We start from the raw sequence: 13,985 nt of genomic DNA on the forward strand, positions 1-13,985 counted from the left end.
GGCGCAGCCGAGGGCGGGGGGGGCGGCGCGCGGTGGCCAGTGGGCGCCCGCGGTTCCCCAAGACCCGCCCTGTCGGGGGTGGGGGGGCGGAGCGAGGCTGCGCTTAAAATGCGGGGACTCGCCAGCCGCAAGATTTTTCCTCGACAGATCCTGCCGCAGGCAGCTCCCTCCCGCTCCACCGGCCTCTGCCCGTGCCGCCGCCGCCTGCCGCCCGCGTCTTCCCAGCTACCGCCGCCGCCCGCCCTCTCCGATCCCTGGGACGAGGTAAAACGCCCCGGGCCGAGCCACTGGGCACTCAGCCCGGAGCGCCCGCCCTCCGTGCTCGCCCCAGTGGGTGTGGCTCGGCCTCTCCCGCGCCCCGCCGCGGCACTTCGGTCCCCTCCCCCCGCACCCCGCCGCCGCATTTCAGCCTCCCCTCGCGGCCTCCAGCTCCCCACCCCCACCCTCGCCCCCGCCCTCAGACTCAGGGCCCCGGAGCTAATCCTAATGTCCGAGGCCGCAGGAAATCTAAACAGCCTGCGCATGGCGAACGTGGCCCTGCGAGAAGAATTAAATGCCCTTCGCGGGGAGAATGCCAACTTAGGCCTTCAGCTCGGAAGAGCCCTAGCCGAGGTTAATTCTTTGCGGGGCAACGTCTCGAGCTACATCCGCTGGCCAGTGCCGGTGGTGCCCGTCCTTGCCGAGGAGAACTTTGAGTTCCCGCTCAGCGAGATCGACGCAGTTCCCGAGGGAGAGCTGCCTTTCTTGTGCTGGCCTCCCCCTCGCGCGGAGTCCGAGTATGCCTCGGACGAACTGCTGATTAGCGTGATCCAGGATTGCGGTACCTCCGACGCGCCTGTCGACCCTCCCCCGCTGCCCATCCCGCCCCCGCCGGCGCTGCCCCCGCCCCCATCGAAGGAGCAGCCGGCACAGCCTCCTTTGCCGCCGCTGGAGCGGCCTGAGTTAGAGCCCTTCTCGGGCGACCCGGTCTATCTGGCCGAATTCCTGATGCGGCTAGAGACCTTCATAGCTGACCATGAGGATCATTTCCCCGGGGGCGCCGAGCGGGTGGCCTTTCTGATCTCCTTTTTCACTGGTGAAGCCAAGGACTGGGCCATCTCAGTCACCCGGGAAGGAAGCCCCCTGCGTGCCAACTTCCCACGCTTCCTGGATGAGATCCGTAAGGAATTCTGCGGGCCCATCCCCCCGAGTGTGGCTAAAAAGGCCATCCGCAAGCTCAAGCAGGGGGATTGTACTCTAGGCAGCTATGCGGATGCTTTTCAGTTCCTGGCCCAATTCTTGTCTTGGGATGACTGCCGCCTTCAAAACCAATTCCTTAAAGGCCTGTCAGAATTCTTCCGCAAGGAGCTCTTATGGTCAACCGAAATGGCCGACCTGGATGAGCTGATTCTCGAATGTGTGGAGATAGAAAGAAAAGTGCGTGTCCCCAAGCCAATCCCTCTCCCTGGGGTTCGCAACATCTTCTTCCCTTTTGCTAAGGACCCTAATATCGACGACAGTGATGAAGAAGAGTACTACAGTGACGAAGATGAACAGGCACGCAGGCGCAAGCTTTACGACAGGGAACAGCGAAGGCACGTGAGAGGTATTCAGCAGGAGGCGAAGGAGGAGGAGGAGAAGAGGAAGAAGGAGGAAGAGATGAGGAAGAAGCAGCTGGAGGAGATGAAGCAGAAACAGGAAGTGGAGGAAGAGGACGATGAGGACGAGGAGGTGGATGTGGGTGTGGAGGTGAACATATTCAAGAGGAGCGAGGATGAAGATGAGAATAAGGGTGGGGAGGCAGGTGCAGATGGGGGCCAGGAGCCAGAGCAGGAGACAGAGCAAGAGCCAGAACAGGAGCAAGAGTCAGAGGATGAGACCCAAGATGATGACCTCGACGAGCTGATGGAGATGGAGCCGACCGTTGCCCACGCTTCATCCCAGACTACTGGCTACTATCATGAAAATTTCCTGGATGCATCGCCTCCCATCATACAGCCTAGCAGGCGGAGGAACCAGAACCGAGTCCCGCTTCTGGAGGGCCTTCCGGGTACTAATTCACCGTTCTACAGTTCGCCGCCACTGATTCGCCGCGCAGGTCGCTTGGGGCAACGCCAGATTCGAAGACGTCCCCCGGTGCTATTCCGCCTCACTCCAAGACAGGGGGGCCACCGGGCGGCACGTGGCCGAATTCGCGTGTGAGTGCTGGGGCGAGCTGGCCAAGCAGAACACACCCTTCTACTGCGTCCCCTGCCCCTGCTATCGCTGCCACACCTGCCCCTTTTGCTGACCAGTACTTGAGGGAGTTCCAGACCTGCAGAGCCCGAAGAAGACTTCTAGAACACCGGATCATCTTGCAGCCCTGACCAGCGAGTGCCGCGCATCCAACCAAGGCCACCTGGGAAAGAAGGGATCAGCGATAGCTGTCCTCTTGGTGTGCACTCTGCTCAGGCTTGCCACAAGTTAGAAGGTTTCTGGGCCTGTTCCCATAAAAGAACTAACTGGTCACCCTCTTGTACTTCCCCTCTAGTTGTTCCTAACCCTCACCTCTCCTGCGTTTATTCACCCTGCGTTCTATGGTTTTATCCTCTGACTGGATCACCAGGACTTCACCCAATGCCTCACTGATCTGCCCCCACACCAATGAGCAAAAGGACAGGCTACACTGAACTCCTAAAGCCGCCGAGGCCACTTACTAGATATAATCAACGGAGAGCAGGATGGTATCAAGAGATGTACCTAGAAACCGACACTTGCTTCAAGCCACACCTCCAGCAGAAGGGCCCCGAAGAGAACTCTACATCTAGCCCAGTGTGCGCACACAAAGCCACACATCGGATGGACAACTTGGCTGAGATTTGTTCTTGACTGACAGCAAGCTTGTTCCTCCTCCACACAGACTACTGTGGCAGGGCCCTTGGACCAGCTCGCCAAATCTGGGACCCTCTCCTCTTACCACACTGCCTTCCCGGGCATCCCCAGCCATTAGAGTCCGATGTTACAGGCTCTAACCCTTTTCTTGACATTGCCTAAAAGGTGGAGGACAGGGAGGAGGAGAAGGAGGAAGCAGCAGCAAGTCAGTTTGACATTGTAAGGAATGACTCTTTCCTTAGGGACAGTGGTCTCTTTCCCTGACCAGGCCTTGGACTGCGGTCCCCAGCCAAAGGTCTTTGCAGGAGACTTGCCTTCCTTGAGATTCCAGAGGAGGCCTAATTGGCCTTTCTTTTCTGGACTGCTAAAAGAGAGAGGGCCCAAGGACTGCTCTTTAATTTCGACCTAAATTATTCCTTAGTTCTGAGAGGAGAGAGGAAGGTTCTGTTTACAGAGACTGCACGCACTGCAGCCTTAATCTGGGATGTCCTCATGTTTCTTATATGGGGGGGGGGCAGCCATGGCCTGGTGCTGGACCTCCATTAGACAATGAGGCTTAAGAGTGTGACTGCCTCCTAGTAATCCCTGGGACTTCTGGGTACCAACCTAGGTGCCCTCATAAAAGGTCTTGCTGCTTGTCTTGGGTCTAGAGGACACTGCTTCTGCAGTGAAAAAGTACATACTATGTCACTCTGGCCACAGAATGCCAGCCAGACCTGCTGCTGGCCTGAACTGCCCCCAACACTGAGCCTCCTGCCTAGTGTCTGGCAGCTGGGCATATGTAGCCACAGTGTCTGTGGCCAGAGGGAAGAAAACATAGTGAACTCTGCCTCTGTTCCTCACCGGAGTCTGACAGATAACCTCAGCCCAGCCTTAGGATTTTGAGCCTGGAGGCAAGAGGAAGGAGCTGGAGGAAGAGGAGTCACAAGAGAAACCCAGTCCTCCGGCTGGTTTCTGGTGAGGTCTCTATTCATCACTGGGAGGTAAGAAGCCCTTTTGTTTATAACCCACTTCTTAGCCTGGGGATCAGTGGAGCCGGGTTCCTATAACCTGTTGCTACCTCTTAAAAAGGCTCCCTCCTTCTCCAAGGAGAAAAATAATAGATAATCATTATAGAAAAATATGGAAAATAGACAAAACTATAAGGACAAACACCCCCAAACATTCAGGACCTGACCACACAGATGCAAGTACTATTAACACTTTGTTGCCTTTCTTTCTAGCGTGTTCTCACTCTGTCTCTTCAAAGCTGAGATCATCCTGTAAGCTCTTGATCAGCAGGATTTAAAATGGCTGCCACCGATGCAGTCATGCATACTGAATAATTTATTTAAGCATTCTCCTGATTCGTTGGACATTTCAGTTGCCTGGTTTTCTCCATTCCCACCAGTATGGGAGTCAACAACCTTGTAAAGAAAATTTTGTCTGTTTTTCAGCTATTTCCTCAGGAGAGAGTTCCAGAAGGGGAACTGCTATTCTTCTAGGCTGTGGACCCTGTTTGCTGACAGTCGACACGCTGGCCCTGCTGCCCATGTCCCTGAGTGAGAAGTGCAAAGGACAGGTGCCTTGCACCCCAACCTCCAGGGACCCCTCAGCACAGGCCCTGCCTGTTCCCATGGTGCTTCTCACCCTGAGCCTTGTAGTCTCTGCCGGGAAAATAGCGGATGAGCAGTGAGCTGGTTTCTGACCCTCTGGTGGCAGGGGGCTTGGGCTTCCCCTTGACCCTCTTTCTCTCCCCCTTTCCCCAGATCTTCAATATTTGTTGTGATGTAACAGCCACAAGAGCTGTAAGAGGAACTATGGGCTTTGGGTGCTTTCTTGGGTTGAAAGAGGGGTGGGGGTGGGGGTGGGGAAATGCATGCGGCGGGGGGGTATGAAGGCAGCCCAAGGATTCCCAGAGACTCGGGAGGAAACCCACTTGAAACAAATGTGTTATTGTTATTGTGTTATTGTTGCATTACTGTGTTGTGAAGATAAGAAATCATTCTGTATGCTAAAGCTTTCTCCTCAATAAAAATATAAAGGGTGTGTAAAGATTGTGTCTCTCTGCATTATTGAGCAAACATAGATGAGTACTCAATAGGCATCAGACACAGGCACCTTGCCTGAATCAACCCTAGCCTGAAGCCCTGTGACCCTTAGATGAGGAAACTAAGGCCCAGTGAGGCTCAAGGGACCTACCTAGAGTCGTACGCATTTGTGGATGGCAGTTGTTGGGAGGGAGATAAAAGGATTAGCCATCTTGAAAAATAGCATTAGTTCTCTACTTACTGGGATATAAAGGTATGAGTGGCCCAGTCCTATCATCCTATAACGGCACCCCTCCTGGCCCCCAACACACACACACACACACACACACACACACACACTGACCAGAGCGGGGGAGGCCCAGGGGTGGGGTGGCGCTGGTGAGGTGGGAAGGCCCTTCCATTTTGTGGCACTAGGTGGTGCTATGGGACACCAGTGAGCTGGTGGCTGAATATTTTTAAATACACATGCCCAGAGCGGTTCACACAGAACCGCTTCCAGCAAGATTTCACTGCTCCTCACAGACTGTAGGGTCAGAAGAAACTGAATCCCATTCTTGGATTTGGTAATGTTTCCCAGCTATGAATTGGAATTTCTCCCCCTGGGACAGTGGGTGGGAATGTTTACTGAGCCCCCTACTAGGTACAAGTACTTTGCTGGGCACTTCACATCTTTATCTCATTTCATCTTATCCTCATCTTACAGATGATTGAACAAAGGCTTAGAGAGGAGAAGTCACTGGCCCAAGGTTTACAGCTGGCAAGTAGCTTTTCCACAGTTCCACGACTGCCCAGGAGTTAGCTCCTGGGACACTGCCCCTTTCTGCCTCCACTCACTGCCCTTACTATCTCCTAGGTCTGCGCACCCACCCTGTCCTGCCCAACCTCCCCCAAGCTTACAGGAGCACAATGAGAAACAAAGCACATTTGCTTTGCCCCTTTAAGAGGTTGGGGGGAAGGAAGGAAGGAAGGAAGGAAGAGGGAAGTGGGGAGGGAGGGAGGAAAGGAGGAGAGAGGAAACCAGCATGTTTCTGACCAACTTTCACCAACACCTCATTCCATTCCCACAACAAGTCAGCGCAGCAGGTAATGTGTTTCCTTTTAGAGCTGAACGACCTGAATTTCAGAGACACTAGGTTCCATGTGGGACTTGGGTATTTGTGACTCCCAAACTCATACTCTCTCAACTCTAATACCCTATGCTGATCCCAAGAAATTCCCTCAATGAGCTCAAGTCTCAACCTGGCTGAATTCTGGGTCCTTGCCAAAGCAAGCAGATATGTGCATCAGGTGCACTGTCTCTGGAGGCTCTGGGAGAACCAGCCAGGTGGCCGCTCTGCCCTGCAGGGAAGGACCTGAAGAGTAAGGTGCTGAGTTTAAGGTGATGAGTATGTGTGTGTGGCTGACTGCCCCTTCTGGGGGAGGGACAGAGCTGTGGTGCTGTGGGCCGCATCAGTGAGCACTGGGGCTTCCGTTTCTGCTTCAGGGGGTCAGACAAGGTCTCTAGCACCCCCTAGAGTTTCTCATGCCATCACAGGTAGGGATAGGTGAGCCCAGGTTGTGTCATGCCCCATCAGAGCAGGTGGAGGAAAATAAGAGGAGGGTGAGCCTTGCCCCAACCCAGCAGCCAAAGGCCTTGTGAGTATAGGGGAAAGAGCCCTGGATTGCAGTCCAGCCCTGACACTGACTTGATTTGGGACTGTACCTGAGTCCCATTCCTATTCAGACCACAGCTTCCACATCTGCTGGTCACTGTTGGGTTCCTGGTGCCCAGCACAAGGCTGGGTAAACAGTAGGATCTCAAACCTAGTTTGGTACATGAATGAAGAAATGAGTGGAATAAATGGGCTGCTGGATGTAAATGTCAAGGCGGCCTGCCAAGGGCATCTGCAGATGGCATGAAGTTTGGAGGACTAGAGGATCCCTTCCATAATGGAATCAGGAGCTCCCCCTCCAAATTTCCCTAACCTGGAAGTGTGTGCTGAAATGGCCTTTACAAGGTGCACATGTGAGATCTTGTAGTCAGGTTCAGAAAAACAACCACAGAAGCCTGAGTGGGAGAGATGTGGCTTAGGAGAAATTTGTGGGAAAAAATCAGAGAACTTGAGTTGATGGGGGCTCAGGATGACTCAGCAGATTTATGAGGATGCCAGAAATGAGAATGCCTTCCTGGGCTGCTACAACAGAGTATGGGATCCAGGAGATGGGCAGACCCCCACCTGGGGTCCTGGCTGCCCAATGGAAGGTAGCCAGGTTGCACCTCACAGAAGCCCTTTTGCATACCAAGAGTAAGGAAATATTGGCATAAAAGAAAGGAAAAAGGAAGCAAAAAGTGGGGGCAATAGAAGGGCAGCAAAGATTGTAAGAGTCATAAAAACCCTGTCCCCAAGGTATGGAGGAAGGCAGAGAGCATCTTGCTGCCTGTGAAGTGGGCCCCACAGTTCCCATTATTCATTCTGTAGGGACCTAGTAGCTCAAGGTCACTTGCTTGAGTTCAACTATGAAATTCAGCAGTTGGCCATCTTAACCTCCACCCTCACTTGCCCATACTGGTAGAATCAGAATCTCCAGGAATTTCTATTTTTGAAAAGCTCCCTAGGCAATTCTAATGCCTAACCTAATGCAGAAAAAAGCCTTGGGGACTATCCTGGGTGACATTTAATGGTCAGTTAGGTTTTGAGCCTTCCCATAGAGCTCCCCTGGAGCAAAAACAAGCCTGGAGATCCTGTATTAGCACGTAGTAAGTGATGAAGGAATATTTGTGCAACTGTCCCCCAGCATGTGCCAGGGTTGGTTGTGAGCTCACCCCTCCTGGATACCTGCTCAGATTGCACCCTCCTGAAAGAGATGTGCCAAAGGATGGATGCAGAAGTCTGGACCTGAGAAACCAGGTTCATTGGAACCTAAGCCAGAACTGACTCAAATGGAACCTTGGCCTCTCCCTGGGGGGTTAAGGACAGGCATTAACAAGGCAAGAGATTACCCACTAAATGGTGTTGGGAGGCTCCACCTCTGGCTAGCACTTCCTGCATCCTGACCAGCCTAGGGAAAGCTCTGAAGGCCCCTTCTCCCCAGGGACTCAACAGACACAGAAACACAAAGCCAGGGTTCTCAGTTGCTGTGGTAACAGTGGGACCTACTTGGAAGAAAACAGTCTCTTGAAATGCTTAGGAGGATGGATATTTCCTTTGACAGGGCAGGCTCTGGCCTGCTCCTTATGTCCCCTCTTCTCTTCCTGCCTGCCTCACATAGGAGAGTAGCTGGGGCCCCTCCCCCCAGCAACTCCCCTGGGAGAGGGGTGCCAGAAAGTAGGACCCTGGCTTTTGATTTTGCTCTTGCTGTGGGCTGTTAATAAATGGAAAGGGCTAGAATGTGAATTCATGGCAATTATGCTCTGGCCTGAGGAAGCCCTGCTTCATGAGACCCATGTAGAAACATGAGGAGGGCAAGTGCCCCCAGCAATTGCCGTCCTACCTCTTCCCTACCACTTACATGGAGACAAAAAACAGAGAGAATTCCACAAGCTCCAGACTTCTCCCCCACAGTCCAGCTTCTCCTCATCTCTCACCTGGGCTACCAAATAGCCTTGCTGCTGGTCTAACCAGTTTCTTGTCTCTACCCCTTCTAATCAATCCACCTTCCTGAGAGCTTGGGGGTCGGTGTGGTCCTTTGAACACACAAATCTGGTCCCATTGCCCCTATTCAAAAACCTTCCAAGAGCTCTCCTTCCTCTATTGGAAGACCTGCGGATCTGATTCTGGCATTCTTCACTATCTGGTCATAAACTACCTGTGCCATCTCGTCTACCCATGCCATCATTCTTCCCTCTTCCATTCAGTCCAAACTCCAGACATCCCAAGTTACTCCCTTCTTTCCTTATCTACCAGGCCCTTTCATGCCTCTGGGCCTTTGCATACCCTCTACCCTCTGCCTTAAGAAGTCATAAGTCACTTCTGGCCCAACTGGCAATCTTATCAGCTCAAAGATCACTTCCTCCACGAAACTGCCTTCACCCCACAGACAAACTCTTGCCTTTCTGAGCCCTCACTTCCTTCCCTGCTTCCGACCCCACTGCTCTGTGAAGCTCAAGTTCCACCTGGGAGCAGAGGCTGGTTCATGACTCCAAACGAGTTTGTTGCTGCAAGGCTGCTTGCTGTTCAGTGTGAAAACATGCACTTGTCCCCTTTGCACGTGGCCTTTGGAAGGACTACTAGCCTCCTAAGATCTGGCAGAGGGTTCACTGTATGCAAGCACTGCGCCCCCACACTTCCCAGTCAAGTTGGGGGTGTGGACAGTAGGAAAAAGTTGGGCAAGAGAAAGCAAGAGTTTGCAGAGCTGGTTGTTCATTCCCAACTGAGCACCCTGTTGATGGCCTCCATCTCTTTGGGGAGCCATCGCTCCCTCTCAGTTGTGGGGCACAAGGTAACATCCAGTGGGCTTGAGAATCACACAGACCTGGCTTTGAACCCTGGCTCTGCCACTTCCTTGTTGGATACTCTTGGGTTGGTTATTTCACCTCTTTAAGCCCCATTTCCTTCTTCTAAAATTGGAGATAATAATAGTGTATATTAGCAAAATAATTGATATGAACCAACAACAATAAAAATATCTACTAGTTATTAGCACTTACTATTTGCTGGGCACTAAGTGCTTTACATTTATTAACTCATTGAATGATTACAACAACCATATGAGGTAGGTAGTGTTATTAGTCCCCATGTTGCAGGTTAAGAAATGGCATGGAAACTTTAACTTGCTCAGTGTCGCAGCACTAGCATGCAAGTGCTTTCGAGCCCTCCAAGTAATATAAAGGAAGGTCTGTAGATCAGAAGTGAGGCCAGTGGATCAGGAGAGCACCAAGATCCAGGTCAGGGTCTTAATCTCTCTTAGGTCATAGATCCTTCTAGAAGTTTGGTGAAGCCACTGGACCCCCTCTCAGAATAATGTTTTCAGGTGCATAAAATAAAATCCATAGAATTACAGAGGAAAACAATCATATTGAAATAGTTTTAAAATATTTTAAAGAAATTATGATCTAGTTATATTACTACTTTAATAATGCATTAAATCACAAGATTTAGTGGTAAATCTGTAGGTAGAAGTTTTGAAGTGATGATGAGCATAAGTAACTTTTTTGAAATATAACTGTGATGTGATATGAAAATATTTGTGATTTCTATTAGGGATAAAGTAACAGATACTGCTAATACTATTTTGGCTTGTTGCCTACATTATGAACTTGAGGAAATGCTAAATTTCTGTTAGAGATTAGTGGAAAAAAGATAAAATAATTTTCCCATTCAAGTTCATAGATCCCCTAAATTCTCTCCACATATACCTTCAAAGGTTCATGGAGCTCAAGTTAAGGAGCCCTGCCCTTGGGTGTCAGAGAAAAGACAATGGCTGCACTGTCAGATGTGACGAGAAGCTGGGGGCTGGCAGAAGGACAAGTGTGTGGTTTCTCTTTCAAGAACTGTTTACAGAAATCATGAAGTCCGGCAGCTCCCTCTTCCTCTTGGTCCTGAGTCAGCAGCCCAGGGTGGGGCTGAGGCTGTCACACTTGGTTTGAGTTTTAAACTCACCACACACCCATCCCTAAGAGTTGATTTCTTGCTACTTCCTTAACCAGTGAAATCTTGGTGGGTTTTACTCCATTTTAAAATTTGGACCTGCTTGCACACACAGATTTCTCATTAGTCTGGAAATAATCCTTAAGTGGATATTTTATTGGCTCTAAGACATTTTCTGAGCTAATGGATTCTTCTTCTACCCTAGCATCCCAGCCAGGCTTTAGGGCTCACAGAGGGAAGGGGAAATATTACTAACTGTGCCATGAATCCCAGAACAATAGTCAGAATTGACACTTTCTCAAAATACCAAATGCTTTTTTCCTGACTTCCTGAATTTGCCACCTGTCAGCTGATTCCCTGCCAACCAGGGCAGCACAGTCCTGGGCGCCATGGCCAAGGAGACAAATGGTCAAAACGGCAGTAGGCCTCTGCTTTTCTAACTTGCCTCTATTCCCATTCAAGACTCAAAGAGAGCACTGTTCACAAAAACCAGACCCCAAGCCTACTCACAATGCCTTGCTTGGAGGTCCCAGCTGGCCAGGGTCTGCTGCCTTCTGCTCTTCCCTGGGCCCTGATATTTACCCAGAAATGAGCAACACTTGGCTGATGTCCATGTGCTAAAAAGGCTGCATCTCATTTTCCAAAGTGAGAGGGTACAATTGCGATAGCTTTATGAACTATAGCTATTGGCTAATAAAGAAGCTGGTTCAGAATAAATCTACCTCAGTTGGTCAAGGGAACAGAACAGTATGATTTGGGGGCAGGAGGCAGGGTGAGAGCTCCATATGCTGGAATGTGAAGAAGACTTAATTTTATTTACTATAAAAGAAATATATGTATGTTCTTAGATTGGCCAAGTCTCCCAAACATAGGCAGAAGGAGACTGAGGACCAAATGAAAATACAAAAGAACTTTGGTTAGCTAGATTGACCAAGAATAAAGAAGAGAAGATCCCAGTTACTAAAATGAGAAATGAGAGAGGGGACATTATAATCAAACTGGAAACAAAGGATTATAAAGAATAACTATGAACAATTGTACAAACACATTATGAACTTAGATGAAATGCATAAATTTCTAGAAAGACACCAACTATTAAAAACGACTGAAGAAGAAATAGGAACTCCAAATAAACCTATAATAAGTAAAGAGACTGAGTTAGTAATCAAAACTACCCACAAAGAAAAGCCCAGATGTATATGGCTTCTTTGGTGAATTATACCAAACATTTAAATTTTTTTAATTTTTAAAATCATTTTTAAAATAATTATTTAAAAACTTAAAAATTTTTTAAATAAGTATTTAAAAATTAATTAATTTTTAAATTAATTCTTAAGTTAATTTAAGAATTAATGTCAATTCTTCACAAACTCTTTCACAGTATAACACTTCTCAACTCATTCTATCAGGTGAGTATTACCCTGATACCAAAAACTAGACAAAAACACAGGAAATGAAAACTATAGACCCATATCTCTTATAAATACAGACACAAAATTCTTCAACAAAATACTAGCAAACCAAATCCAGCAATATATAAAGAGGATCATACACCATGGTCAAGTAGGATTCATCCCAGGAATGCAAACTTGTAACGTGAAAATCAGTTGATGAAATACACATATCAATACAATAAAAAACAGAGACATAATTACCCTGATAGAGAAAAGGTATCTGACAAAATCCAACACCTCTTCATGATAAAAAACAAACAAACAAACAACAACAAATCCCCAAACACTCAACAAACTAGTAATATAAAGGAACTTCCTCAAACTGACAAAAGGCATCTATGAAAAACCCACAGTAACATCTCAATGGTGAAACACTAGAAGCTTTTCCCAAGATCAGGAACAAGGCAAGAGTATCCACCCTCACCACTTCTACTGGAGGTTATAGCCAGAGCAATTTGATAAGAAAAAGTAAAAGGCATTGGAAAGATTAGAAAGGAAGAAGTAAACTAACTATATGTGAAGATGACATGATCTTGTATATAGAAATCCTGAAGAATCTACTGAAAGACTATTAGAATTAATAACTAAGTTCAAGTGTTCAGGATATGAAGTCAATATAAAAATTTTTATTGCTATACACTTGCAATGAACAATCTGAAATAAACCAATTCAATTTATAGTATAATCAAAAGAATGAAACACAAATAAATTAAACAAAAGTGGTACAAGCCTTGTACACTGAAAACTTACAAAACATGTTGAAAAAAATTAAAGAAGATTGAAACAAATGGAAAGACATCCTATGTTCATGGATCAAAATACTTAATACTGTTAAGACGGCCATACTCCTCCAAATGATCTACAGATTCAACGCAATCCCTATCAGAAGCTCAACTCAACTCTTTGTAGAAATGGACAAGCTGATTCTAAAATTTATATGGAAATTCAAGGGGCCCAGAATGGCCAAAACAATCTTGAAAAAGAACCTGGAGAAACCTCACACTTCCTGATTTCAAAACTTTATACAAAGCTACCGTAATCAAAATAGTGTGCTGCTAGCATAAGGATGGACATATAGATCAGTGAAATACAATTGAGAGTTCAGAAATAAACTCACACATCTGTGGCCAATTGGCTTTTGACAAAAGTTTCAAGTTCATTCAATGAAGAAAGAACAGTCTTTTCAAAAAGTGGTGCTGGGACAACTGGATTTCCACATGCAAAAGAATGAAGTTGAAATTTATTCTCACATTCATACAAAATTAAACTCAAAATGGATCAAAGACTTATATGTGATAGCTAAAACTATAAAACTTTCTTTTAACGTTTATTTATTTTTGAGACAGAGAGAGACAGAGCGTGAACGGGGGAGGGTCAGAGAGGGGGAGACACAGAACCCGAAACAGGCTCCAGGCTCTGAGCTGTCAGCACAGAGCCCGACGTGGGGCTCGAACTCAGGGACCGCGAGATTATGACCTGAGCCGAAGTCGGCCCCTTAACCGACTGAGCCACCCAGGCGCCCCTAAAACTATAAAACTTAAAAGGAAATATAGGTGTAAATCTCTGAAACCCAAAGTAGGCAATGATTTATTTTTTTTCATGCTTTTCCTTTTTTAAAAATGAAATTTATTGTCAAATTGGTTTCCATACAACACCCAGTGCTCATCCCAACAGGTGCCCTCCTCAATGCCCATCACCCACTTTCCCCTCCCTCCCACCCCCCATCAACCCTCAGTGTTTTAAAATTGTGGTAATGGCTACACAATTCCTTACATATACCAAAACCCATGGAATTGTACATTTTAAGTGGATGGGTTGTATGGTATGTGCACGAATTATGTCTCAATAAAGCTCATTACAGAAAAGAAGCTTGGTAAGTGAGAAATGTACCACAATATCATACTCAAACCTCAAAACAAAGTCTACAATATGAGATCAGGGTAGCTGTGTGATACACTGCAGAAATTCTAGTGCATCTTAGAATATTCCATAGTGAACATGTATCAATAGGGAATGCATTCATTGAAAAGTAAACTATTTCCTGGGGTGCATAGAAACACTCTGTAGAGAAAGGCACCATACTA

At 47.8% G+C, this 13,985-nt stretch overlaps 2 protein-coding genes across 4 annotated transcripts in view; one reads left to right on the forward strand and one right to left on the reverse strand.

Annotated features, from left to right (window-relative positions):
- Positions 1 to 13,985, reverse strand: part of NHSL2 (NHS like 2) — a 69,555-nt gene that overhangs the window by 13,690 nt on the left and 41,880 nt on the right. The window lies entirely within an intron of this gene.
- RTL5 (retrotransposon Gag like 5) lies at positions 95 to 4,884 on the forward strand. The gene is made up of 2 exons (XM_019428724.2): positions 95 to 3,833; positions 4,287 to 4,884. The coding sequence occupies exon 1, from the start codon at positions 109 to 111 to the stop codon at positions 2,179 to 2,181; it is 2,073 nt and encodes a 690-aa protein (XP_019284269.2). The 5' UTR covers positions 95 to 108; the 3' UTR covers positions 2,182 to 3,833; positions 4,287 to 4,884.

The sequence above is a fragment of the Panthera pardus genome, unplaced genomic scaffold, assembly GCF_024362965.1.
Source record: "Panthera pardus isolate Hobbes unplaced genomic scaffold, ASM2436296v1 HiC_scaffold_27, whole genome shotgun sequence".
Classification (NCBI taxonomy): Eukaryota; Metazoa; Chordata; class Mammalia; order Carnivora; family Felidae; genus Panthera; species Panthera pardus.